The sequence below is a fragment of the Erinaceus europaeus genome, chromosome 1, assembly GCF_950295315.1.
Source record: "Erinaceus europaeus chromosome 1, mEriEur2.1, whole genome shotgun sequence".
Taxonomy (NCBI): Eukaryota; Metazoa; Chordata; class Mammalia; order Eulipotyphla; family Erinaceidae; genus Erinaceus; species Erinaceus europaeus.
In genome coordinates this window covers 147092868-147120106 of record NC_080162.1, presented here as the reverse complement: position 1 = coordinate 147120106, position 27239 = coordinate 147092868, and the positions used below count along the sequence as shown (strand labels likewise).

Below are 27239 nucleotides of genomic sequence, written 5' to 3'. Positions count from 1 at the left end.
TCCATGTAAACTGGGTCCAGGGATGAGTTCCTAATCTTGGGGAACCTCTTCTTGCCTTAAAATCGTCTTTGCTGCCCCCGTGTCAATCAAAAATTTAAAAGGAATATTGCCAATCTTTACTGTCAGTAGCCACGGGTTAAGCGCACATGGCTCGAAGCACAAGGATCAGCGTAAGGATCCCCATGGAAGCCCCAGCTCTCCACCTGCAGGGGAGTCACTTCATAGGCGGTGAAGCAGGTCTGCAGGTGTCTCTCTTTCTCTCCCCTGTGTCTTCCCCTCCTCTCTCCATTTCTCTCTGTCCTATCCAACAACGACGACATCATTAACAACAACAATAATAACTACAACAATAAAAAACAGGGGCAACAAATGGGAAAATAAATAATTTAAAAAATTTTTAAAAAAAAAGAACTTGGAAGCATGAGGTCCTGAGTGCAATCCCCACTTACCCATATGTTCCAGATTAGTGCTCTGGTTTTCCTTACCCCTTCACAGCTATAATCTACCACATCCTATTATTGCAACCACATTGGCCCCTTTATGCCCCTCCCCCCACAGCCAGTATAAACTCAAGCCCTTAGCTGCACAGTTGTGTAATATTTCTAGAAAAACTACATTTGATTGTCACTAAGTTCAAAATCTCCCGTGGAGGGGCTGAGTAGTGGCGCACCGAGTTAAGCACACGTAGTACCACAAGGATCCTGGTTGAGGTTGGAGACCCCAGCTCCCCACCTGCAGGGGGTCGCTTCCCGAGCAGTGAAGCAGGTCTGCAGGTATCTATCTTTCTCTTTCCCTCTCTATATCTCCTCCTCTCCCTTTCTCTATCTCCTATCCAATAAAATAAAATTTTACAAAAGGCCTCCAGGAGCAGTAGATTCGTACAGCTAGCACCGAGCTCCCTCAATAACCCTGGAAGCAAAAGAAAAAAAAAACTGTGGAGTAGGTAAATCCCAAGCGTAAGGATCCATCCTGGTGGGAGCTCCGGGCTCCCCACCTGCAGGGGGTTCGCTTCACAAGCGGTGAAACAGGTCTGAAGATGTCTATCTTTCTCTCCCCCCCCCTCTTCCCCTCCTCTTGATTTCTCTCTGTCCTATCCAACAACGACACCAATAACAACAATAACTACAATAACAATAAAAAACAAGGGCAACAAAAGGGAAAATAAATAAATATTTAAAAATTTTTTAAAAACAAAGGCAACAAAAAAGGGAAAATAAATAAATAAATTTTTTTAAACAAAAGGGCCACTAGGATTCCACGCTGTGTACTCCTGTCTTCTTTTCTCACTGTCCCCATTTTTAGTTTCCCAACAGACCATGTACTCTCATCCCAGGTGATTGTACACACAACTACAACACTCTTCTTTCCTACTTCCCCTTTTCATAGAGCCCTGCTGGCCTCCCTGTGACATTCTGTGATACCCTGTGCTTACTACCTATGCCTTGCTTGTCATGCAGTGGTATACTGGCTGTGTTGATTTGGGACTCTCACTGCACTCTAAACTCCTTACAAGCACAAAGTGTCTCTTAAGCTTTGTATCCCAGATATTCTCAAGGCCAGACACAGTACCGTACCATTAATATTCAATAAATAAAGAGGGAAAACAAGAAAATTTGGAGACTAGTTGGATATAGAAAAAAATAAGGGGGGGAGTCGGGCGGTAGCACAATGGGTTAAGCGCATGTGGTCCGAAGCGCAAGGACCGAAGTAAGGATCCAGGTGCAAGCCCTGGCTCCCTACCTGCAGGGGAGTCACTTCACAGGCAGTCTGCAGGTGTCTCTCTTTCTCTCCCCCTCTCTGTCTTCCCCTCCTCTCTCCATTTCTCTCTGCCCTATCCAATGACGATGACATCATCAACAACAACAATAATAACTACAACAACAATAAAAAAACAAGGGCAACAAAAGGGAAAATAAATATTTTTTTAAAAATTAAAAAAGAAAAAATAAGATAAATGAATTTTAAATGATTCCAGAATTTCAAGCCCAGAAAACTCAAACTGGCAGCATCTTTAACAAAACACCATCAGCTGGTGGCTCACCTGGTTGAGTGAGAACACATGTCACAATGTGTAAGGACCCAGTTTCAAGGCTACAGTGCCCACCTTCAGGGAAGAAAGGTTCAAGAGCAGCGGAGCAGTGCTGCAGGTTTCTCTGTCTCTCTCCCTCTCCAATATTCTCTCCCTCTTACTTTCTGTCTCTAATAAATAAGTAAATAAATAAAATATTTTTAAAAAATTTAAAACACCACTGATTTCTAATAATCTTATAAATCAGTATTAAATCACTAATGAAGAATATTTAAGAAAACACTATTGAGGGTTTGGGTGGAGGCACACCTGGTTAAGCACATGATACAATGCACAAGGACCCAGGTTCAAACCCTATGGGCCCTACCTGCAGGGGGAAAACTTTACAAATGGTAAAGCAGGGCTTCCAGTGTCTCTCTGTTTCTTCCACTTTACCTGCCCCTTCCCTCTCAACATCTGGCTCTCTATTCAACTGTAAAAAAAGGTAATAACATTTTTTAATGATTTTAATTATTTATTAATGAGAAAGATAGAAGGAGAGAACCACATACACTCTAGTACATGTGCTGCCAGGGATTGAACTCAGGACCTCATTCTTGAGAATCCAATGCCTTATCCAATGCACCACCTGCTGAACCATGAAAAAAAAATTTTTTTTTTTTTGATTAAAGAAACAAAACAAAAAAAAATGGGCCAGGTGGTGGCGCACCTGGTTGAGTGTATATGTTACAATGCACAAGGATCTGGGTTCGAGCTCTGGTCCCCCACTTGCAGGGAGAAAGCTTTGCCAAGTGGTGAAGCAGTGCTGCAAGTGTCTCTCTTTCTCTCTCCATATCTCCTGCTTCCTTCTCAATTTCTGGCTGTCTCTATCCAATAAATAAATAAAGATTTAAAAATTGGAAGGAAAAAACACCATTGATGAAGAAAACTGGCTTTGAAAGATCTAATTTTTTAAATATTTATGACAGAAATTGAGAGGGGAGAGGGAGATAGAGAAGGAGAGTTTCACTATTTCTGAAACCTTCCCCCTGCAGGTGGAGGTTGAGGGCTTGAACCCAGGTAATGTGTGAGCTCAACTGGGCTTGCCACCACCCAGCCTCTTGATACTTTTTTCTTTAATAGAGAGAACCAGAATTTAACACAGAGAGAGAACTCAGTCTGTTTAATGTTGGAGATCAAACTCAGAACCTTACTTGTTCAAACCCTGTCCTCTACCACGAAGCCACCTCCCCAGCCACACAAAATTGAATTCATGATTTTTTTGTTTGTTTTGTTTTGTTTTGTTCAGTTGCCACCAGAGTTACCACTGGGGCTCAGTCCCTGCACTGTGAATCCACCACTCCTGGGACCATATTTTTCCTTTTTTTTTTTTTTTTTCTATTTTATTTGATAGGACAAAGAGAAATTGAAAGGGAAGGGGGAGACAGCGAGGGAAAAAGAGGATTCCTGCAGACCTGCTTCATCACTTGTGAAGCATCTCCCTTGCCGGTGGGAAGTATACCCCCTCCGCCCCCATCAAATTGGTCTTATTATGTGTGTCAGCTGGGACAAACAGAAACGTGTGTTTTAGGTGATATATAGTAGTCCATGATGTGTCCTCCCAGTTTTGGAGTTCTGGTTCTAGATGCCCTGTGCTGAACCTAAGTGGACATTGTCTCTCAAGTCTTTTTGTTTCAGTTGACTCTGTGGTCTCAGTCCCATAAACGTTTTACAAAAAAAAAAAAATTGTGTGTGTGTGTGTGTGTGTGTATGCCATCTTATTACTGAAGTATTTTTAAATAAATTTTATTTATTTATTTTAATGAGAAAGTTACAGGGAGGGGGAGAGAGAGCACTGCTCATCTCTGGCTTATATAGTACTAGCTGGGGATTGAACTTGGCACCTCAGAGCTTCAAACATGAAAACTCTATTTACATAACTATTATGTTGTGCCCCCACCCCCTACTGACTTTATATAGAATTATCCCTCCCATCAAAATCAAGAGCATGGAAAAATTCCTATTTAATCACTGAAAAGAGCCCTTGGGTTGGGGAGATGCTTGATGGTTATGCAAAACAGATTCTAGTGCTTGAGGCTCCAAGGCCCCAAGTTCAGCCTCCCACACCACCATTAGCCAGAGCTGAGCAGTGCTTGGGGAAAAAGAGAGAGAGAGAGGAAGACGGAAGGAAGGGAGGGAAGGGAAGGAGGGAGAGAGGGAAGGGGAGAAAGAGAGAGAAAAGAAAGACGGAGAGAGGGCTGGGTGGTGGGACACCAGGTTAAGCGCACATAGTACCCATGTAAGGATCAGGTTCAAGCCCCTGGCTCCCCACCAGCAGGGGGGTCATTTCACAAGTGGTGAAGCAGGTCTGCAGGTGTCTCTCTGTCTCTCTCCCTCTCTGTCTTCTCCTCCTCTCTCAATTTCTCTCTGTCCTGTCAAAAAAAAAAAAAAATCAAAAAAATGGTCATAGGAGCAGTGGATTTGTAGTGCAGACACCAAACCCCAGCAATAACCCTGAAGGCAAAAAAAAAAAAAAAGCAAGCTTTAAGAGAACCCTTGATTCTTGGCCTAAATAGCCTTCAGATCATCTGTTCATGTTAGCATTGTTCCCCATAACCAGTTTTCCTGATCAGTTGTTTCTTTTGCAGGTTGCTGATAAACCATCATGATGATGCCTCCAAGTTTATCTGTCTTCTAGCAAAACCCAGCTGCAGCAGTCTAGAACAGGAAGACTTTGTCCCTTTACTTCAGGTAATTTTCATTTACTTTTAAAAATGGGTTTTGTTCTTTTTTAAATTTTTTTATTATCTTTGTGTATTTATTGGACAGAGACAGCCAGAAATTGAAAGGAAGAGGGGAGATAGAGAGAGAGACAGGGAGAGACACCTGCAGCCCTGCTTCACCACTCACAAAGCTTTCCCCCTGCAGGTGGTGACCAGGGGCTTGAACCCGGGTCCTTGTGCAGTGTAATATGTGCACTCAGCCAGGTGCGCCACCACCTGGCCCCTGGGTTTTGTTCTTAAAGTTTAAGATTTTAATATTTTCAGCTGTAAGATAAGATAATTGAGCTACACAAATCTAGAGATCAGACTTCTAAAAGTATGGGTTCCAAATTTTCTTTGTTTTGTTTTGTTGTCATTGCCAGGGCTACACTGATCCAGGTTGGCTTTTTCAGATAGAAATAGACAGAGAACCCCATCTCTCCATAGCCCTGCCCCCCTAGGAAAAGATAGAAACAGGCTGGGAATGTGGATCAACCTGCCAATGTCCATGTTCAGAGAAGAAGTAATTATAGAAACCAGACCTTCCACCTTCCACCTTCTGCACCCCATAATGACCATGGGTCCATGTTCCCAGAGAGAGAAAAAAAAGAATAGAAAAGCTTCCAATGGATGGGGATGGGATATGGAACTCTGGTGGTGGAATTCTACTCCTCTTATCCTATGGTTTTGTTGATATTTTCTGTTTTTTTATTTTATAAATAAATTTTTAAAAAGAAATAGAGAGAAAGAGGGATAGTGGAAGCTGGGCTTGAACCTGGGTCACATGCACGGCAAAGTAGGCACACTATCCTGATGAGCTATTTTGCCATCCCCTAAGTTTGTTTTTAAAGCAAAGAAGATGATTTTTTTTTAATTTCTTTATTGGGGGATTAATATTTTACATTTGACAGTAAGTACAATAGTTTATACATGCATAACATTTCTCAGTTTTCCACAGAACAATACAACCTCCACTAGGTCCTCTGTCATCCTTTTTGGGCCTGTACTCTTTCCCCACCCACCCACCCCAGAGTCTTTTACTTTGGTGCAATATATCAACTCCAGTTCAGGTTCTACTTGAGTTTTCTCTCCTGATCTTGTTTTTCAACTTCTGCCTGAGAGTGAGATCATCCCATAAAAAGTTGAATAAAAAAAAATAGTGTCACATGGGCTGGGGAGACAGCACAACAGTTATGCAGAAATATTTTAATGCATGAGGCTCTGAAGTCCCAGATTCAATCCCCATCACAACCATAAATCAGTGCTTGAGTAGTGCTTTGGTAAAAATCATAATAGTCACACATAGAATTACACTGAGAAGTTAAATACTGAGGAATAACCTCAATAAGGAAGTGAAAGAACTCTGTAACAAAAACTGTAAGACACCCTTTATTTATTTATTTATTCATTTTGGATAGAGACAGAAAGAAATTGTGAGGAGAGAAGGAAGTAGAGAGGGAGACAGACACCTTCACTTTCATTGCTCAAGAAATTTCCCCCCTGCAAGTGGGAACTGGGGGCTTGAACCCAGGTCCTCGCACACTGCATTGTGTGCACCACATTAGCAGGTATGCCACCCCTGGCCCCTACAGAACACTTTTAAAAGGGGCAGGGAGGATAGCATAGTGGTTATGCAGAGACTTTCATGCCTGAGTCTCCAAAGTCCCAGGTTCAATCCCATTTACCACCATTAGCCAGAGCTGAACAGTGCTTTGGTAAAATAAATAAATAACTTTTTAAGACAGCCCATGTGCATGGATGATAACAGTTTATATAATCAAAATGTCCATTTAGCAAAAGTAGTATTTAATGTAATCCAAATTAAAAAAATAGTGACATTAGGAAATAATACCAAAAAATTACTAAGATTTATATGGAATTATAAAAGACCTCAAATAAGGTCAGGGAGACAACACACCTGGTATGAGAGACCTGAAGCACTACTTCACTGGTAGAGGAGCTTTCCCCCTGCAGGTGGGAACCAGGTACTTCAACCATGTTCCTAGTGCATTGTCACCTGTGCGCTCAGCCTTGTGTATCCTGGGTTGATAAACCTCACACCACAGATGACACCGCTGGGTAATTTAGAAAGGAAAGAGGGAATAGTGGGTTGAACCTTGACATAATGAATTGGAAATAGTTACCCATTTGATCAAATAGTTTTTAATACACATAGATGTAGACAGAAATGTAACCATGCATGTGTATATATGCATGGGCTAGTGTGTGTATATCTATATTCCTAATTCTGCCTGCTAAGATGGTCCAGGAACAATGGCACGTAGCACCCAGATTTGATTTCTCAACACTATTTTCCAAAAGAATCAAGGATACCTGGAAAAATTTGATTCTAAGGATACAGCACACCATTTCATGATACTCAAACCATTTCATGATACCTGATGTATGTAGACAGGTTTGAGAAAGGACAGGGCACCACACTAGGAAAAGATAGAAGCAGGCCAGAGGTATGGATCGACCTGCCAATGTCCATGTCCAGTGGAAAAGCAATTACAGAAACTGGACTTTCCACCTTCTATAACCCATAAAGAATTTTGGTCCAGTGGTCCAGGAAGTTGCACAGTGGATAAAGCACTGGACTCTCAAACATGACGTCCCAAGTTCAACACCTAAGAGCACATGTACCACCAGAGTGATATCTGGTTCTGGTTCTTTCTCTCTCTCCATCTATCTTTCTCATTAATAAATAAATACAATCTTTAAACAGTTAAAAAAGAGTTTTAGTCCATACTCCTAGAGGGATAAAGAATAGTGAAGCTTCCAGTGGAAGGGATGGGACACAGAACTCTGGTGGTGGGAACTGTGTGGAATTATACCCCTGTTATCTTACAATTTTGTTAAGAATTATGAAATCACTAATAAAAATTTTTAAAAAAAAAAGCATAATCAAGAGGAAGCAGGAGCCAGTTTCATTAGCTCTCCCATCAACTAAAATCAGATCAGCTTGAGCAACAAAATAATGATAGGGATTGGGAGATAGCTCACCTAGCAGAGCGCACACTTTGTCATGGGCATGGACTCAGATTCAAGGCTCTATCCTCCACATAGGAGCACTTAAACAGAGGAAGCTTCACAAGTGGCAGGGTAAGTACTGTGGAGTCTCTTTCTCTCCCCCTCCCATCCTTTCCATCCTCCCTATCTCTGTCCCTCACCTCTAGCTGGGGAAAAAAAAAAGTGTAGTCTGGTAGGAATGGTGGAAAATGTACAGGTGTGAATCACCACCAAAGCCCTAGTAGCGAAAGAAAGAAAGAAAGAAAGAAAGAAAGAAAGAAAGAAAGAAAGAAAGAAAGAAAGAAGAAAGAAAGAAAATGAAAAAGATAGTATTGGATAGTAATCCATAAAATAAAATTAATACCCATGAATCTAGACCCAAGTTAAATGAACAGATACATGGGAGAGAAGGTACAGCTCTTCCTTATAGAATTCCAGTTGTCAAGTGAAGAAGGGAAGCGGGCAGGTGGCTCAGTAGGTAGAGTGCATTTCTTTTTTTTTTTTTTTTTCCCTCCAGGGTTATTGCTGGGCTCGGTGCCTGCACTATGAATCCACCGCTCCTGGAGGCCATTTTTCCCCCTTTTTTGTTGCCCTAGTTGTTGCAGCCTCGTTGTGGTTATTATTGCCATTGTTGACGTTGCTTTGTTGTTGGATAGGACAGAGAGAAATGGAGAGAGGAGGGGAAGACAGAGAGAGAGGGGGAGAGAAAGATAGACACCTGCATACCTGCTTCACCGCCTGTGAAGCAACTCCACTGCAGGTGGGGAGCCGGGGGCTCGAACCGGGATCCTTATGCCGGTCCCTGCGCTTTGCGCCACGTGCGCTTAACCCACTGCGCCACCGCCCGACCCCCGGTAGAGTGCATTTCTACGAGGCCCCAAGTTCAAGCTAAGTGCCACGTAGGACAGCAGCACTCTGGTCATTCTCTTACTTTCCCTGCCTTTCCCCTTCCCCCTCATTAAACAAATAAACAAATATTTTTTAAAAAAAAATGTTGAAGGAATGAAAGAAACACAAAATCACTATTAAAGAGCATATAGTGTAAATGTGCCAGTGAGTTTCCAACAGTGGCTCTTATACTTAGTGTTCAAAAATTTGCAGAGAAATAGAATATTGACAGAGTACTCTCTCAGACTAACCCCCCAATCTCCTACATACACATACAAATGGAATCAGTTGTTGAGAAGAAACAGTTAACTGATGACAGGCCAGGAGACACTACTTGAGCCAGTTATGATCAAGGTCAACTATACCAGGTATGTCTTATACAACATAATGGCTGCCAGAAATATTGCAGTTTCCAATGGAGGGAATAAAGATACAGAAGTCTGGTGGTGGGAATGGTGTAGAATTGTGCCCCTGTTATCTCATAATTTTATAAATCAATATTAAATCACTAAGAAAAAACTTGAGAGAGAGAGAAAGAAAGAAAGGAGGGAGGGAGGGAGGGAAGGAAGGGAGAGAGAGAGAGAGAGAGAGAAAGAAAGAAGAGAGAAAGAAAGAAAGAAAGAAAGAAAGAAAGAAAGAAAGAAAGAAAGAAAGGGAAAGAAAGGTCGATATGGAGGCCCTCAGGATTCCAATCTAGAGATTTAAAACTGGATAACCACTCAGGAGATTTTTGACCTAAAACACTACTTTCAATAAAGGTCTTCCATGGGACTTGATGAATGGGAAGGCATTTATAATAATATGCTGAGTATAAGGAAGCAAAATCCAACAGGATTATATGTTCTATGACGACAACAGGAAAATACATAATGACTTCAGTACTCCTCCCATGATTGAGAACACAACATTGCTTCTGTAGTATAACTGCATAGCAGTTGTTCTGCAAATGACTTTCATACCTAAGGCTCTGAGGTCTCAGATTCAATCCCCAGCACTACCATAAGCCAGAGCCGAACAGTGCACTGGTCTCAGAGTTTCTCTCTCTCTCTCTCTCCCTCTCCCTCTCCCTCTCTCTCTCTCTCCCTCTCTCTCCCTCCCTCCCTCCCTCTCTCTCTCTCCCTCTCCCTCCCTCCCTCTCTCTACCCCTCCCTCTCCCCCTCTCTAGATATATATATATATTATAGATATGTTAAAATAAAGGGAAGGAGAGATAGCATACTGGTTATTTAAAGAGACTTAGATGTCTGAGGCTCCAAGGTCCCTGGTTCAATTCTCCAGACCTCCATAAGCCAGAGCTGAGTAGCACTCTGGTAAAAAAAATGAATAAATAATAAATAAATAAACAATAAAGCCAGGTTATGACACACCTGGTTAGCACTCTGGTAATAAATAAATAAATAAATAAATAAATAAATAAATAAATAAATAATAGCCAGGCTATGACACACCTGGTTAGCACTCTGGTAAAAAATAAATAAATAAATAAATAATAAAGCCAGGCTATGACACACCTGGTTAAGTGCACATATTACAGTGCATGCAGACCCAGGTACAAGCCCCTCATCCCTGCAGGGAGAAAGCTTTACAAATGGTAAAGCAGGGGTGCAGGTGTGTCTCTTCTCTCTCTCCCATTCTCTCTATCTCTATCCAATAATAAATAAATAAATTTTAAAAATAACCAAGAAATAAAGTAAAATAGTCAGTTTGCTCCATTGGCAACTTATTCTGAAGGAAGAAAAACTTGGGGGTGGGGCAAGTGGTGATACACCTGGCTGAGTACACATGTTGACATGTGTGAGGACTCAGGTTCAAGCCCCTGGTCCCCACTTATAGGGGAAAGCTTTGCAAGTGGTAAAGAGCTGATGCAGCTGTCTCTCTGTCTCTCTTCCTTGCTATCTTCCTTATCCCTCTTGATTTCTCTCTGTCTCTGTCTAATGAGTGAATAAATAAATTTTTTAAAATATTTATTCCCTTTTGTTGCCCTTGTTTCTTTTTTTATTGTTGTAGCTATGGTTGTTGTTATTGATGTTATCACTGGATAGGACAGAGAGAAATAGAGAGAGGAGGGGAAGACAGAAAGGGGGAGAGAAAGATAGACACCTGCAGACCTGTTTTACTGCTTGTGAAGCGACTCCCCTGCAGGTAGGGAGCCGGGGGCTCGAACCGGGATCCTTACACCAGTCCGTTTGCTTTGAGTCACATATGCTTAACCCGCTGCACGATGGCCCAACTCTCAATAAAATATTTTTTATAAAATATTTTTAATTATCTTTAAAAAATGAAAAAGAAACACTGTGGTTATTGGGGAGAATTTTCGTTATCTGTTTTTTGTTTGTTTTTGTTTTGTTTTGTTTTTACCAGAGCAGTGCTCACCTCTGGCTTATGGTGGGTGTGGGGGATTGAACCTGGGGGGAGTTTTCTAACGTGTTGACTAAACTTTGGTTTTGCTCTTTTCCAGGATGTTGTGGATACACACCCTGGCCTGACGTTCCTGAAAGATGCTCCAGAATTCCACTCCCGTTACATCACCACAGTAGGCTGAGTCCTCTCTTATCTTAACATGACCCCACAGGCTTCCTTTTTGTGTGTTTTCTTTTCTTTTTTTTATTTATAAAAAGGAAACATTGACAAAAACTATAGGATAAGAGGGGTACAACTCCACACAATTTTCACCACCAGAACTCCATATCCCATCCCCTCAATTGGAAGCTTTCCTATTCTTTTTTTTTTTAATTTAAGAAAGGATTAATTAACAAAACCATAGGGTAGGAGGGGTACAATTCCACACAATTCCCACCACCCAATCTCCATATCCCACCCCCTCCCCTGATAGCTTTCCCATTCTCTATCCCTCTGGGAGCATGGACCCAGGGTCATTGTGGGTTGCAGAAGGTAGAAGGTCTGGCTTCTGTAATTGCTTCCCCGCTGAACATGGGCGTTGACTGGTCGGTCCATACTCCCAGTCTGCCTGTCTCTTTCCCTAGTAGGGTGTGTCTCTGGGGAAGCTGAGCTCCAGGACACATTGGTGGGGTCTTCAATCCAGGGAAGCCTGGCCAGCATCCTGGTGGCATCTGGAACCTGGTGATTGAAAAGAGAGTTAACATACGAAGCCAAACAAATTGTTGAGCAATCATGGACCCAAAGCTTGGAATAGTGGAGAGGAAGTGTTAGGGGGTTACTCACTGCAAACTCTAGTGTACTTCTGCTTTCAGGTACATATTTTGCAGTAGTTTATGGATACGTGTGCACATAAGCTCTCTCTCACAGAAACTGGTGTATATCTAGGTTATGGGACTTTGTTAGAAAGTGAACCACCTGAGATGAAATTAGAGTGTACTATAAAAGGAAAGGTCTCACCCGAGTAATGAAGCTGAAGGGTTGTCATTCCACTCGTGAAGTCTCTGGACACAGTCTGAGGTGAAGCATGTTGAGGTGGCAATCGTTGCGTTGGTTAGGTTGTGATCGGCGGATGCAATATTATTTGGTATGGATTGGGAGACGCATACGGGAAAGTGGGCCCTATCCAAGGGTTCCAGGACTCGGGGAAGTAGGGGCTCTATAGTGGAGATGTGAGGTTCCTGCTGTCTTAGGGTTCAAAAAGACAATCGATAGTTAATGTTATCATCACATTATTTGGTAATTGGGTCCCTCTGGGAATATGGACCCAGGGTCATTATGGGATACAAAAGGTGGAAGGTCTGGCTTTTGTAATTGCTTCCTCACTGAACATGAGCATTGACAGGTCGATCCATACTCCCAGCCTGTCTCTCTCTCTCCCTAGTGGGGTGGAGCTCTGGGGAAGCCAGGCTCCAGCACACATTGGTGGGGTCATCTACCCAAGGAAGACTGTCTGGCATCATGTTAGCATCTGGAACCTGGTGGCTGAAAGAAGAATTAACATATAAAGCCAAACAAATTGTGGACTAATCATGAACGTAAAGGCTGGAATAGTGCAAATGAAGAGTTGGGGGTCTCTGTTTTGTAGATAGTTAGTAGGCCTATTTTAATTATATTCCAAAGAGCCAATGACTATACTAGGTTTTTTTTTTTCCCCGTGAACCTGACATCTGATATGCAGGTGGACCCAAGTTATTGTCTGGAGGGATCATGTCATGGCTGGAAAAAGGACCAGAAATCTGGATCAGGGAAGAGAGTAGCTCCCAAATATGGGAAAGGTGTGTAAATATCATTGACTGTAAACCCCATCAATTTGATCTGACCTGGGGCCCATATTCAGCTTAGGAGCCTATGTGACCTCTGCCTCCCTATAGATCTGAGCTCACATTCTGTGGTCCTAATAGCAAGACGCTGTCTGTTTTTTTCACTCCTATATCCCCAGTACCCAGAATAGTGCCTGATGCATAATACATACATATTTGAGTAAATAACTGAAATTCTTCATGCCTAGGAAATGTATACATTAATTCTGACATTAACCTAAATGCAGGTATGGGGTTATGATTTTTTATACTTTCATGTATTTATTTATTGGCTAGAAACAGAAAAATTGAGAGGGAAGGGGGAGCCAGAGAGAGAGAAACCCCAACACCTGCAACACTGCTTCAGTGCTGGTGAAGCCCCCCACACACACAGGTGGCTTCCAAGGGCTTGAACTCAGGTCCTTATGCATTGTAACACATGTACTCAACCAGTTATGCCACCGCCCAGCCCCCTGGATTCTGATTTTTAAGGATTCATTTAGGCTGGGTGGTGTTGCACCCAGTCAAGCATACATAGTACCATGTGAAGGGACCCACGCAAGGAATCAGGTTCGAGCCCTCACTCCCTACCTGCAGGGACGCTTCACAAGCGGTGAAGGAGGGCTGCAGGTGTCTGTCTTTCTCCCTTTCTTTCTGCCCCCCCTATTTCTCTCTGTCTTATCAAATAAAATGGAGGGGATAAAAATGGCCACCAGGAGTGGCAGATTCGTAGTGTTGGCACCGAGCCCTAGCAACTAAAGGAAGGAAAAAAAAAAGACTCATTTATAGCAATTGGTATAAAATTGGGTGCAGGACTTGTATGCCTGGAGCAGTCAGTTAATGATCCCTGGAGCCACATGTACTGGGATGGTGCTCCAGTTTTCCTCCCTTCACTTCAAGTAAAATCTGCTTCATATGAAATAAATAAATAAATAAGATCTTTTTAAAAGATGTATTTCTATATTTTGTGCAAATTCAAAGCACTACTTTGACCACATGTAGTGCTGGGAATTGATCCCAGGACCTCACACTTGCAAGGCACACACTTTTACACACAAAGCTTCCCCAAGGAGAAGCCGTGTTAAGAACATAAGTTGGAATCTTAACGAGTTAAAACATCAGCCCAACCTTTTAGTAATTCAGATAGTGCTCTCTACAGAGGAACTTTATATTGAAGTTTATTCTTAGAAAAGACATCAAGGCTGTGGGGATAGCTACAGGGTTTGCCTGGTCTCAGATTCAGCCCCCAGGACCTCTGGTAATAAGCTAGAGCTGAGCAGTGCTCTATCTGGTCTTTCGCTCCCTCTTCATTTTTGGGTCTCTCTCTCTCATAAAAGTTATTTTTTCCTTTTCTTCCCTTTTCCTTTATTTTTTTTATTATTTTTTTAATTTTATCTTTATTAATTTATTGGATAGAGACAGCCAGGAATTGAGATGGAAGGGGGTGATAGAGTGGGAGAGAGACAAAAAGTCACCTGCAGCACTGTTTTACCACTCGTGAAACTTCCCCATGTAGGTGGGTACCGGAGGCTCAAACCTGGGTCCTTGCGTACTGTAATGTGTGCTCAATCAGGTGTGCCACCACCCGGTCCCCCTTTTTTAAAAATTATTTTTGATGAGAGAGATACAGAGAGAGAGACTAGAGTACTGCTCAGCTCTGGCTTATGGTAATGAACCTGGGGTTCAAAGCCTTAGTGCCTGAAGCATAAAAGTCTTTTTGCATAACCATTATGCTATCTCCTCAGACTAAAAAATCCTTTTTCAAAAAATCTTAAAGAGCTAATTAGAAGATACATATGCACCCCTATGTTCATAGCTGCATTATCCACAATAACCAAAGAAAGCAGCTTAAATACCTATCAACAGATGACTGGCTAAAGAAGTTATGGATGTATATTCCATGGAATAGTACTCTGTGATCAAAAAAGATGATATTGTGTCCTTTGGGAGAAAATGGATGGAACTAGAAGTGATGATGCTTAGCGAAATAAGTAAAGAAATGAAACCAGATGGTTTCACTCATGTGGAACCTGGATATCTGCTTTACTTAAACTTGCCAAAAAAAAAAAAATCCAAATAAAACAAAAGTAAGTGGGCAGAGGGTAGATAACATAATGGTTATGCCTGAGTCCCAGATTTAATCCCCGCCATAAGCCAGAGCTGAGCAGTGCTCTGGTGGAAAAAAAAAAAAAAAACTAAACTGTAAGACATGTGAGAACTATGGTAGTGATCCTGTGAGGCTGGGAGGTAGGGATACAGAACTTTGGTGATAGGTGTGGTATGGAACTATACATTGTTATCTTGTAACAAACTATCAGTAGCAAATAGAAAAATTATTAAGCAAAAAATGTTAAGGAACATAATTATAAGACAGGCATACATTTTCTTTCTCTTCACTTTCTAGTTTGGTATTTACTGAAGCATGATCCCTGGACCTGTCACAGTCCATGCAGCAAGTGGTCCCCAGAAGTTTTGTGACTTCAGAACAAAAAGACAGAAAGCATTTTAGTTCAAAGCAATTCACATTTTCCAAGAAATTCCAACATGGCAGCCAGGGAGTTGGCACAGTGGATAAAGCATTGAGCAAGCATGGAGTCCCAAGTTTAGTCCCTGGCATCATATGTACAGGGTTATGATCTGGTTTGTTTTCTTTCTCACACTGGTCATTAAAAAAAAAAAATCAAATAGATTCCACTATATTAACTGTATCACAGGGGTGAGGGTAGATAGCATAATGGTTATGCAAAGACACTGTCATGCCTAAGGCTCCCAAGTCCCAGGTTCAGTCCCCTACACCACCATAAACCAGAGCTGAGCAATGTTCTGATTAAATAAATAAATAAAATAACTGTTGCAGGGCTGGATAGTGGTGCACCTGTTTGAGCGCACATATTGCAATGCACAGGACCCAGGTTCGAGCCCCCTGCAACCTGCAGGGCGAAAGCTTTGTGAGTGGTGAAATAGGGTAGCAGATGTCTTTCTGTCTGTTTCCCTCTCTATCTCCCTCTTCCTCTCAATTTCTGACTGTCTCTATCCAATAAATAAAGATAATAAAAAAAATTAAATAAATAAATAAAGATAACTGTTGCACAGAAGAATTTACCAGTTCATCAGTTAACAGAATATAATTTATTTATTTAACAGGATAAAACTGTTTCAGGGAATTGGGCGGTAGTGCAGCGGGTTAAACACATGTGGTGCAAAGCACAGGGACCGGCATAAGGATCCCGGTTTGAGCCCCTGGCTCCCCACCTGCAGGGGAGTCGCTTCACAGGCAGTGAAGCAGGTCTGCAGGTGTCTGTCTTTCTCTCCCTCTCTCTGTCTTCCCCTCCTCTCTCCATTTCTCTCTGTCCTATCCAACGACAGCAACAACAACAATAATAATAACCACAACAATGATAAAAAACGAGGGAAACAAAAAAAGGAAATAGATATTTTTAAAAAAAACTGTTTCTACTCACATACTTCCACAGTATTTGTACATTGTTTACATTTTTATCTATACTTTATTGTTATGGCTGTGCTTTTTTACATTCAATTCACAATAATTAATCTATTATCCAGAAGTAAGTTATTACAGTATAAAATATTTATAATGAGGACCAGGTAACTGAATGCACATTACAATGCACAAGGACCCAGATTCAAGTCCCAGGTCCCTGCCTTCAGGAGGGAAGTTCTGTGAATGGTGAAGTAATGCAGCAGGTATCTCTCCATGTCTCTCCTCTCTCCCTTTCTATTTCTCTCTGTCTCTATCCAATAAATAAATTTTAAAATATGTTTGTGATGAATGATAGTAAGGCATCTCAAAGCAGGAGCACAGCACAAATAGTAATTAATAAAGCCCAGCAGAGACTGAAATGTATCACACTGGATATCTAGACACAGAATGGTATTGGACCATTACTCATCTCCCCCCTTCCCCAGTACCTCTGTTGTGAAATTTGGTCAAATAATGGCATGTATTCATTGAACATTTTGCAGTATTTCAGAGGACAGTGAGTTTTTCTAGAACAAATACAAAATAAGCTTTCTAGTATGAAATTAATCTTGTTGTTAAAGGCAAAAAGTTGGCCAGCTCAGAGATATTCTTTACCTTACATGTGACAAAAACAGACCACAGTATTTCAAAGGAACTTACAGTAGGCCTCAGAATTAATGACAAGTAACCTCAGATAAATACCCTGTTGGATGTTATATAATGTCAGTAGTTTACAGTGCCATGTTGAGTTACTTCATTCTGTAATTGAAAGAAACTGCTGGCACTACAGTATAACTCAGATACTAGCTTATGTGCAGCATTGATAAGATGAAGAAAAGTTGAACAGATTCTATTTTTTGTGTGTCACTATGCTACGAAACAGGGCCATTTTTGTTCATTGTTTTTGCTAGGTATTTTTAGAATGGATAGACAGCCCTAATTTTGTACAGTTTATTTTTATTTTTAAAGATTTATTTTTAAAAAAAAAAGATTTATTTAGGGGTCAGGCGGTGGCACACTGGGTTCTGAGCACATATGACGATATCAGTAACTACAACAACAAAATAACAAGGGCAACAAAAAGAAAGAAAGAAGAAAAGAAAGAAAGAAAGAAAGAAAGAAAGAAAAAGAAAAAATAGGGATGAAACTAAAAACATTCCTCTGTGACATTGGTGCTGACAGTAAATATCTCTGGTACTTACTCAGATGGCATCTTAACCATGTATCCTGGATTGGCCAGTATCTGGATTGGCCTGAACCCCATCACTTCAGGCTGAAATGCCAGGATATGAATCCAGGTGCTGATGTTTTTTTTTTCTGAGACTGCTTACCCTTGAGAATACTGGTCATCACTGATAACTCTTTCCCATTGAGAACCTTTCCTCTTGACATAGAAAGAAATCATTTTTATTAGATTTTTTTCTTTAAGTCCAGTTCTTCAAAAGACCACTAAGAAATGCTTTTCAGAGCCCTGTTAACCAGAAAAGTGGATCAAGAAACCATTAAGTACCCCCTGCCATGTTGGAGAGCCTGGCTTTCAGGACTGGAGTTTACCCATTTGCATTCTAGTCACCTACTGTGAGAAATCTTTGTAATTTCTGTATCCACATTGAATTCAGCTGTTCACAACCTTCTGACAGAGCCACCAAACACTTCTTCCAGGTGACCTATAATTGTGAATTGAGGTCTCCACAGTAATAGGTATAAAGAGGACAAAATGGGTCAGGTGCTGATGCACCAGGTTAAGTGCATGTGGCACAAAGTGCAAGGACCAGTGTAAGGATCCTGGTTAGAGTCCCCTGGCTCCCCACCTGCAGGGGAGTCACTTCACAAGCAGTAAAGTAGGTCTGCAGGTGTATTTCCTCCCTCTGTGTTTCCCTCCTATCTTGATTTCTCTCTGTCCTATCCAACAACAGCAACAACAACAGCAAAATGAGAAAAATTACCTCCAGGAGTAGTGGATTTGTAGTGCAGGCACTAAGCCCCAGTGATAACCCTGGAGGCAAAAATAAAGAGAAAGAAACTTTCTCTTAGGATTTAAATAAGAGATCCCTTGGTGTCAAATTTCTTTCACTGTAATAAACAGTTATCCCCAGTTAATTTTTAATTTTGTTTGATATTTTTATATTGTTATAGTTTTTTTTTCTTAACTGGCAGATTAAGAAGGAAAAAAAAGTATAATTAATGTAGAACCAGGACTTGGGGAGATGGTACTAAAGGTTATGCAAAAAGACTTTCATGGCTGAGGTTCTAGTGCCCCAGGTTCAGTCCCCAGCGCAACCATAAACCAGATCTGAGCAGTTCTTTGGTTTTAGGAAACACACACACATACACACACACTACAGAGAAAACACACAGGAAGAGAGAGAGAGAGAGAGAGAGAGCAGCTACATGCTCTTACCACCAGGTGGTGCCCAGACCTCAATAACCTAAAATGCTGACTCAGTAATATAGAGACCAGCAAATGTGCTGAGCTGTTGGCTCACTGAATAAGATTTAGGTTATAGAAAAATAGACTATGGAGATATATATATACATATATATGTATATGTGATAAGTTATATATAGTATTCGTAAGTAGGTTAGCAGAGGCTAAAAATAGGAAATGCCTAGTAGTCAGAATGTTTGCAATTTTTAAAAATTCTGTCAAAGGGGAGTCGGGTGGTAATGCAGTGGGTTAAGTGCACATGGTACAAAGCACAAGGACCAAAGTAAGGATCCTGGTTCAAGCACCGGCTCCCCACCTGCAGGGGCGTCGCTTCACACGTGGTGAAGCAGGTCTGCAGGTGTCTTTCTCTCCCCCTCTGTCTTCCCTTCCTCTCTCCATTTCTCTCTATCCAACAACAGTGACATCAGTAACAACAACAATTAAACAGCAAGGGCAACAAAAGGGAATAAACCAATAATTTTTTTAAAAATCTGTCAAAGAACAAAAATCTAAGAATTAAATAAGCAAAAATAAAGGTTGAATTTTTATAATTTTAAGTATAACTCTGACTATAACTGTTGTATTTGAGGAATAAATAAATGTAAAGTTTAGCTGGGAAACTTCGACTTCAAAATAAATGTATATTCAAAATCAAGAAATAAGATCAGAAGTCTTATTATAGTCAACAAAAGAAATTTTCAATATGTATTCAGACTGATTTTAATGTGAGAGCAGGGACAGGGCACTATGTTAAATGAGACTCTTTTTTGTTTTGTTTTTTTGCAGAGCCAGGGCCTCTCACATGAATAGTTTCACTGCTCAGGGCTGCTTTCTCATTCAGATAAAGAGAGACAGAGAGGGAGTCGGGTAGTAACGCAGTGTGTTAAGTACATGTGGCGCAAAGCACAAGGACTGGTGTCAGGATCCTGGCTGGAGTCCCAAGTTCCCCACCTGTGGTGGAGTCACTTCACAGGCAGTGAAGCAGGTCTGCAGGTGTCTATCTTTCTCTCCCCATTTTTTTTTTTTTCCGCTGTGCAAGAATATTTATTTCAAAGCTACTTTGATGGTGGCCAGGTGGCGGCGCACCTCAGGCCTCAGCGCCAGGACCGAGGGGCACGAGCTGGGACGCAGGTCTTTCTTCCTCTTCCCTCTCATTTCTGTCTCCACCAAATAAAGATCTCGTTATTCGTTGTTGCCTTCGTTGTTGTATCTCTCCCCATTTCTATCTTCCCCTCCTCTCTCCGTTTCTCTCTGTCCCATCTGTGATGACATCAATAATAACAACAATAATAACTACAACAACAATAAAAAAATAAAGGCAACAAAAGGGAAAATAAATAAATGTAAAAAAGAGAGAGAAGGACCAAGTGGTGGTGCACCTGATTTAGCGCACACATTACAGTGCGCAAGGACTCAAGTTCAAGCCCCTTCTCCCCACCTGCAGGGGGCAGCTTCACAAGTGGTGAAGCAGGGCTGCAAATGTCTCTCTGTCTCTCTCCTTCTCTATCTCCCCCTCCTCTCTTAATTTCTCTCTGTCTCTATCTGATAATAAATATATTTTTAAAAATAGAGAAAGAGAAAGACAGAGAAACAGTAGCACCAGAACTTCCTATTGGGCCACGCCATCTCACACATGCTAGGGCTTGAACGTGAGTCTCACATGTGGCCAGCCCTGAATGAGAGTGATTGGTTTTGGTTTGGGTTTTTTGATAGAGACAGAGAGAAATTGAAAGGGAGATACAGAGGGAGGGAGAGAGACACTTGGCAGCACTGCTTCTCTGATCATGAAGCTCCCCCAGCCCCTGCAGGTTTGTACTGGGGGCTTGAACCCAGATCCTTACACATGGTATTGTGTGTGCTCCACCAGATGCACCACCATCTGACCTTGAGATAGTTTTTTTTTCCTTTTATTAGACTGACAAAAATGCCTCTTTGGGGCCCAGGCAGTAGCTCATTTGGTTAAGTGTGCACATTACAGTCCGTAAAGACCCAGGTTCAAGCCCCTGTCCCCACCTGCAGGGGAAAACATCACAAGTGATGAAACAGGTGTGCAGATGTCTGTCTCTCTCCTTATTACCCCCACCCATCTCAATTTCTTTGTCTTTACCCAATAATAAATAAATAAATATGTTTTTAAGAAGTCCCAGGTTCAGTCCCTCACACCACCATAAACCAGAGCTTAGCAGTGCTCTGGTAAAATAAATATATATTTTTTTAATTGCCCCCCCCCCAGGGTTATTGCTGGAGTTCAGTGCCTGCACTGAGAGGGCAATACTGATATCTGTGAAATACTCATTAGAATTCTTCTATCTAATCTTCCTGCTATTCAAAACTTTGAATAAAGTTATTCAAGTTACTATGAGCCCAGCCCATATGTCTCTATCCACAAGATAGCACAGAAGTCCTTACTTCACAGTTCTCTGACCTCATTAATTTACTAATCAAATATTGACCACCAGATAAAGGCAAAGCATCCTGTCAGGTACTAGGAGTTAAGTCAAGAAAGGCCTGATTCCTTTGCATATGAAAGTAAGATGGCCAGGGGCACCAGGTCTAGAATATAAATACAGATTGACCAACAGGAGTGCAGGTGACAGCAGGAACACACTTGTCCGTGTTCAGGGGCTTGCAGTGGAGTGAGGCAATGAAGCTAGATTCAAGAGGGTCAGAAGAAAGTAGCTGATAGCAGGGCTGGAGTGGTGAATGCTGGGCAGCAGGAATTTGCACCTTCATGCTGATACTAGTCTTACCTTGTTCTGAGAATCACTCTCTTTGCTACAGAGTCTAGAGCATCCTGGAAGGTGGTTCAGTGGCAAGAATGTCAGACTTGGGAGCATGAGTTCTAGAGTCTGATTCCTGATATCACATGTGCCAGAGTACTGCTCTGGTTCTCTCTCCTCTTCCTATCTCATGTATAATCAATAAATTTTAATGGAGATAATCCAGGACAAAATGATGATTTAGTCCTTCATTAAGCCTACTCTTTTTGGATATGTGTCCAGTGTTCCCCCCTTTTTTTGTTGTTGTTGTCCTTATACTTACATGTCTTTTAAATGGGATCTAGCCTCTTCCATGATAAACTTACCAAGGACTTGGGGTTTCTGTGTTACTAGACAGCCAAAATCAAAGCCCAAAGTACCCCCCCCCCTTCAGAACTATATAAGTTACTCTTCTTACAACTAACTGCTTCTGGGGGTGAGGGGGTAGGTCAGTGGGCTGACGAAATAGCTCACTTGAATACTGTGCTGCTTTGATGGGTTTGTTCTACTTGTATTTTCTTTTCTGATCTTGTTTTTCAACTTCTGCCTGAGAGTGAGATCATCCCATATTCATCCTTCTGTTTCTGACTTATTTCAATTAACATGAATTTTTCAAGGTCCATCCAAGATCGGCTAAAAATGGTGAAGTCACTGTTTTTAATAGCTGAGTAGTATTCCACTGTGTATATAGACCACAACTTGCTCAGCCAATGGACACCTGGGTTGCTTCCAGGCTTTGGCTATTACAAATTGTCCTGCCAAGAACATATGTGTACACAGATCCTTTTGGATGGGTGTGTTGGGTTCCTTAGGATATATCCCCAGGAGAGGAATAGCAGGATCATAGGGTAGGTCCATTTCTAGCCTTCTGAGAGTTCTCCAGACTGCTCTCCACAGAGGCTGGACCAATTGACATTCCCACCAGCAGTGCAGAATGGTTCATTTGACCCTACAACCTCTCCAGCATTTGCTGCTGTTACCTTTTCTGATATATGACATTCTCACAGGAGTGAAGTGGTATCTCATTGTTGTCTTGATTTGCATTCCTCTGACAATCAGAGACTTGGAGCATTTTTTCAAGTGTTTCTCAGCCTTTTGGATCTCTTCTGTGGTGACTATTCTGTCCATGTCCTCCCCCCATTTTTGGATGGGGTTATTTGTTGTCTTGTTGTTGAGATTTGCAAGTTCTTTATGTATTCTGGTTATTAGCCTCTTGTCTGATGTATGGCATGTAAAGATCTTTTCCCATTCTGTGAGGGGTCTCTTGGTTTGGGTAGTGGTTTCTTTAGCTGTGCAGAAGCTTTTTAATTTGATGTAGTCCCATAGGTTTATGCTTGTCTTAGTCTTCTTTGTAATTGGATTCGCTTCATTAAAGATGTCTTTTCTAAAAAAAAAAAAAATTATTTGTTTTATTTTTTATTTCATTTATTTATTTTTTACCAGAACACTGATCAGCTCTGGTTTATGGTGGTACAGGGGATTCAACCTGGGACTTCAAAGCCTCAGGCATGACAGTCTGTTTGCATAGCCATTATGCTATCTACTCTGCCCCATTGAAGATGTCTTTAAAATTTATGCGGAAAAGAGTTCTACCAGTATTTTCCTCTAAGTATCTGATAGTTTGTGGTCTAACATCCAAGTCCTTGATCCACTTGGAATTTACTTTTGTATTTGGTGAAATATAGTGTTTCAGTTTCATTCTTCTGCATGTTTCAACCCATTGTTTCCAACACCATTTGTTGAAGAGACTCTGCTTTCCCCATGTAATAGTCTGGGCACCTTTGTCAAAGATTAGATGTCCATGGGTGTGGGGGCTCACTTCTGGGCTCTCAATTCTATTCCACTGGTCAGTGTGTCTATTTATTTTCCAGTACCAAGCAGTTTTGATGACAGTGGCCCTATAATATAATTTGAGATCTGGGAGTGTGATGCCTCCAGTTCTGTTCTTTTTTCTCAAGATGGTTTTGGCAATTCTAGGTCTTTTCTGGTTCCAGATAAACATTTGTAACATTTGTTCTATTCTCCTAAAAGAAAATGTGCTTGGGATCTTGATGGGATAGCATTAAATTTGTAGATGGCTCTGGGTAGTATATTCATTTTGATGATGTTAATTCTTCCAACCCATGAACATGGAATATCTTTCCACTTCTTTGTGTCTTTTTCAATTTCCTTGAGTAGTGACTCATAATTCTCAGTATACAAGTCTTTCACTTCTTTGGTTAGGTTTATTCCTAGATATTTTATTGTTTTTGTTGCTATAGTAAAAGGAATTGCTTTCTTGATTTCAGCTTCTTCTAACTTAGTGTTTGCATAGAGGAATGCCACTGACTTTTGAATATTGATTTTGTAGCCTGACACCTTACTGTATTGCCTAATGATATCCAAAAGCTTCTTGCTGGATTCCTTAGGTTTTTCTGTGTATATTATCATGTCATCTGCAAATAGGGAGAGTTTGACTTCTTCTTTTCCAATCTGTATGCCTTTAATTCCTTGCTCCTGCCTGATTGCTATGGCAAGAACTTCCAACACTATGTTGAATAGTAATGGTGATAGTGGGCATCCCTGTCTAGTACCTGATCTGAGTGGAAATGCTTCCAGTTTTTCACCATTGAGTATGATGTTGGCTGTAGCTTTGCTATATATAGACTCCACTATCTTCAGGAATTTTCCATCTATTCCCATTTTTTGTAGTGTTTTGATCATAAAGTGATGTTGTATTTTGTCAAAGGCTTTCTCTGCATCTATTGATATGACCATGTGGTTTTTGGTCTTGCTTTTGTTGATGTGGTGGATCACGTTGATTGATTTATATATATTAAACCAACCTTGCGTGCCTGGGATAAACCCCACTTGGTTATGGCTTTGGTGGGTTTGTGACCCAGGTTCCAGCCTGGTCCCACTACACTGATGGAAGCTTCTGCCTCTACCTATATGATATGGCAGGGAAGAGGAGGGAGTGAGAAAGAAGAGGAGGAGTAGGAAGAGAAGGAGAAAGGAGAGGAGTGGAAATAGGAGGAGGAGGAAGAAGAAGATAGAGGTCAAAAGGAAATTAAATGGAAATTAATTTTGTCCCAGGTAAAACTGAGAATGTACTGTAAGGGAGCCTGGTTGAGTGAACACGTTATAATGCGCAAGGACCTGGGTTCAAGCCCCCAGTCCCCATCTACAAGGGGAAAGCTTCACAAGTGGTAAAGCAGTGCTGCAGGCATCTCTCTCTCCCTTTCTGTATCCCCCTTCCTCTCAATTCCTGGCTGTCTCTATCAAATAAAGATAATATTTTTTAAAATTTTTAAAAAAGAGGATGTACTGTAACATCCTACCTCCAGGACTGTATCCTCTGTCTTGGTTATCCAACCTCCCCAAATCCCACTGCTACATAAACCTCCCCTGCACCACTGTAGTCACAGTCTCAGACACATTTTTTAAAAATATTTATTTATTTATTTTCCCTTTAGTTGCCCTTGTTGTTTTATTGTTGTAGTTATTGTTGTTGTTGGATAGGACAGAGAGAAATGGAGATAAGAGGGGAAGACAGAGAAGGGGAGAGAAAGACAGAGAAGAGGGGAAGACAGAGAAGGAGAGAGAAAGACAGACACCTGCAGACCTGCTTCACCACTTGTGAAGCAACTCCCCTGCAGGTGAGGAGCCAGGGACTCGAACCAGGATTCTTAAGCCGGTCCTTTCACTTTGCGCCACATGCGCTTAACCCACTGCTCCACTGCCGGCTCCCTTCAGACACATTTGATACCTGTCCCTTTGTCCTATCCAGGATCTTCTCCACAGTTTTGCATCTTTTAAACTCATTGAAACACTAGCTAATAACTGTTGTTCATGCCTAATAATGATTTGGGATATAAATATATGCTAGAGTCTTCAAAACTCAAGACTTTAGGTGGTCTGGGAGGTGACACAGTAGATAAAGCATCGGACTCTCAAACATGATGTCCTGAGTTCAGTCCCCAGCAGCACATGTAACAGAGTGATGTCTGGCTCTTTCTCTCTCCTCCTATGTTTCTCATTAATAAATAAATAAAATATTTTTTAAAAAGGGGTGGGTAGTGGCACACCTGGTTGAGCATACATATTACAATGCACAAGGACCTGGGTTCAAGCCCCCAGTCCCCACCTGCAGGGGGAAAGCTTTGCAAGTGGTAAAGTAGGGCTGCAGGTGTCTCTATGTCTCTCTGTCTCTCTCCCTATCTCCCCCTTTCCTCTCAATTTCTGGCTGTCTCTATCCAATAAATATTAGAAAAAATTAATAAATACGGTGTATTGCACCAAAGTAAAAGACTCTGGGGTGGGTGGGTGGGGAGAATACAGATCCAAGAAGGATGACAGAGGACCTAGTGGGGGTTGTATTATTATATGGAAAACTGGGAAATGTTATGCATGTACAAACTATTGTATTTACTGTTGAATGTAAAACATTAATTCCCCAATAAAGAAATTTTTAAAGGGCAAATATAAAAATTAATAAATAATATTTAAAAATTAATAAATAAAATAAAATTTTTAAAAAGACTTCAGTGAATAGAACTCTAATTATCAGAATAACCACCCCCCTTTTTTTTCCACCAGAGTTATTGCTGGGGCTCAGTGCCAGCACTAGGAATCCACCACTCCTGGCAGCCAGTTTTTTCCCTTCACTTCCTTCTTTCTTTCCTTCCTTTCTTCCTTCCTTTCTTCCTTTCTCAGAACAGAAAGAAATTGAGGGGACAGGGAGATAGAGAGGAAGAGAAAGTCACACACCTGCAGACCTGTTTCACCACTCATGAAGCAGACCCCCCTGAAGGTGGGGAGTAGGGGCTCAAATCCAGGTCCTTGCACTTGGAAATATGTGCACTTAACTGGGTGTGCCATTGCCAGGCCCGCAGAATAAACCTCCTCCTGATCCACACCACTTTGGCAGCCATTCTTCTGACCCCATTAATTGTTAATTCAACCTAACATACACTTCCACCTCATTTACCTTCCCAAAACATTCAGCCCAATAACCCACTAAATTCAAGTACCACTGTATGCGAGGAGAGATAAAGTAATATGCATATAGCTTGGAAGTCCAGACTTGTAAACAGTATTTGTTTATTCTTTTGAGGATTGTAAGAACAGAAGATAGATAGGTAGATAAGATCAATAGTGCACACTTTAGACGATATTGTTGTTTTTTTCTAAACACATCTGACATACTCACACAACTTACTTTGATTCAAAGTATGTGCATAAGGTGGCCTTTGGTTAAACTAACAGTAATCTTTAATGTTTTGTTTTTCCTTTCGGTACCAGGTTATTCAGAGAATATTCTACACAGTCAACAGATCTTGGAGTGGAAAAATTACTTCAACAGAAATAAGAAAAAGCAACTTTCTGCAAGTATGCCTCTTTTTGGAATTTAGACGTAAAAATCAGATTAAATAGTATTCTTATTGTATTTTTATATTTCAGTGTATGCAAAGTGCCATCACTACTTTTAGTCATTTAAACACTTACCAAATACCTTTGGTGCAAGGCCCTCGGCTGTATTGGGAGGGACAAAAAATTGCATAAAAGGGATCTCTGGCTGAAAGCATGCAGTTCTTAGTGTTTAATTTCACTAAAGGAAGGGTGAGGTTTCCTATTAAAGTTCTCAGTTTGGTGTCAAAATCAATGTAAAATAAATATTTATTAGACTTTGTATCATGACCAAAGCTGCATTTTCATAATTT

General features: G+C 41.1%; 1 protein-coding gene across 7 annotated transcripts in view; it reads left to right on the top strand.

The window, feature by feature from the left end:
- PPP2R3A (protein phosphatase 2 regulatory subunit B''alpha) overlaps window positions 1-27239 on the top strand; it is a 182191-nt gene that overhangs the window by 110881 nt on the left and 44071 nt on the right. For all 7 annotated transcript variants that reach the window (XM_060196892.1, XM_060196895.1, XM_060196893.1 and 4 more), the window contains 3 exons: window positions 4657-4759; window positions 11129-11203; window positions 26821-26907. In XM_060196892.1, coding sequence (XP_060052875.1) covers window positions 4657-4759; window positions 11129-11203; window positions 26821-26907 — 265 coding nt within the window. The remainder of the gene's footprint in view (window positions 1-4656; window positions 4760-11128; window positions 11204-26820; window positions 26908-27239) is intronic.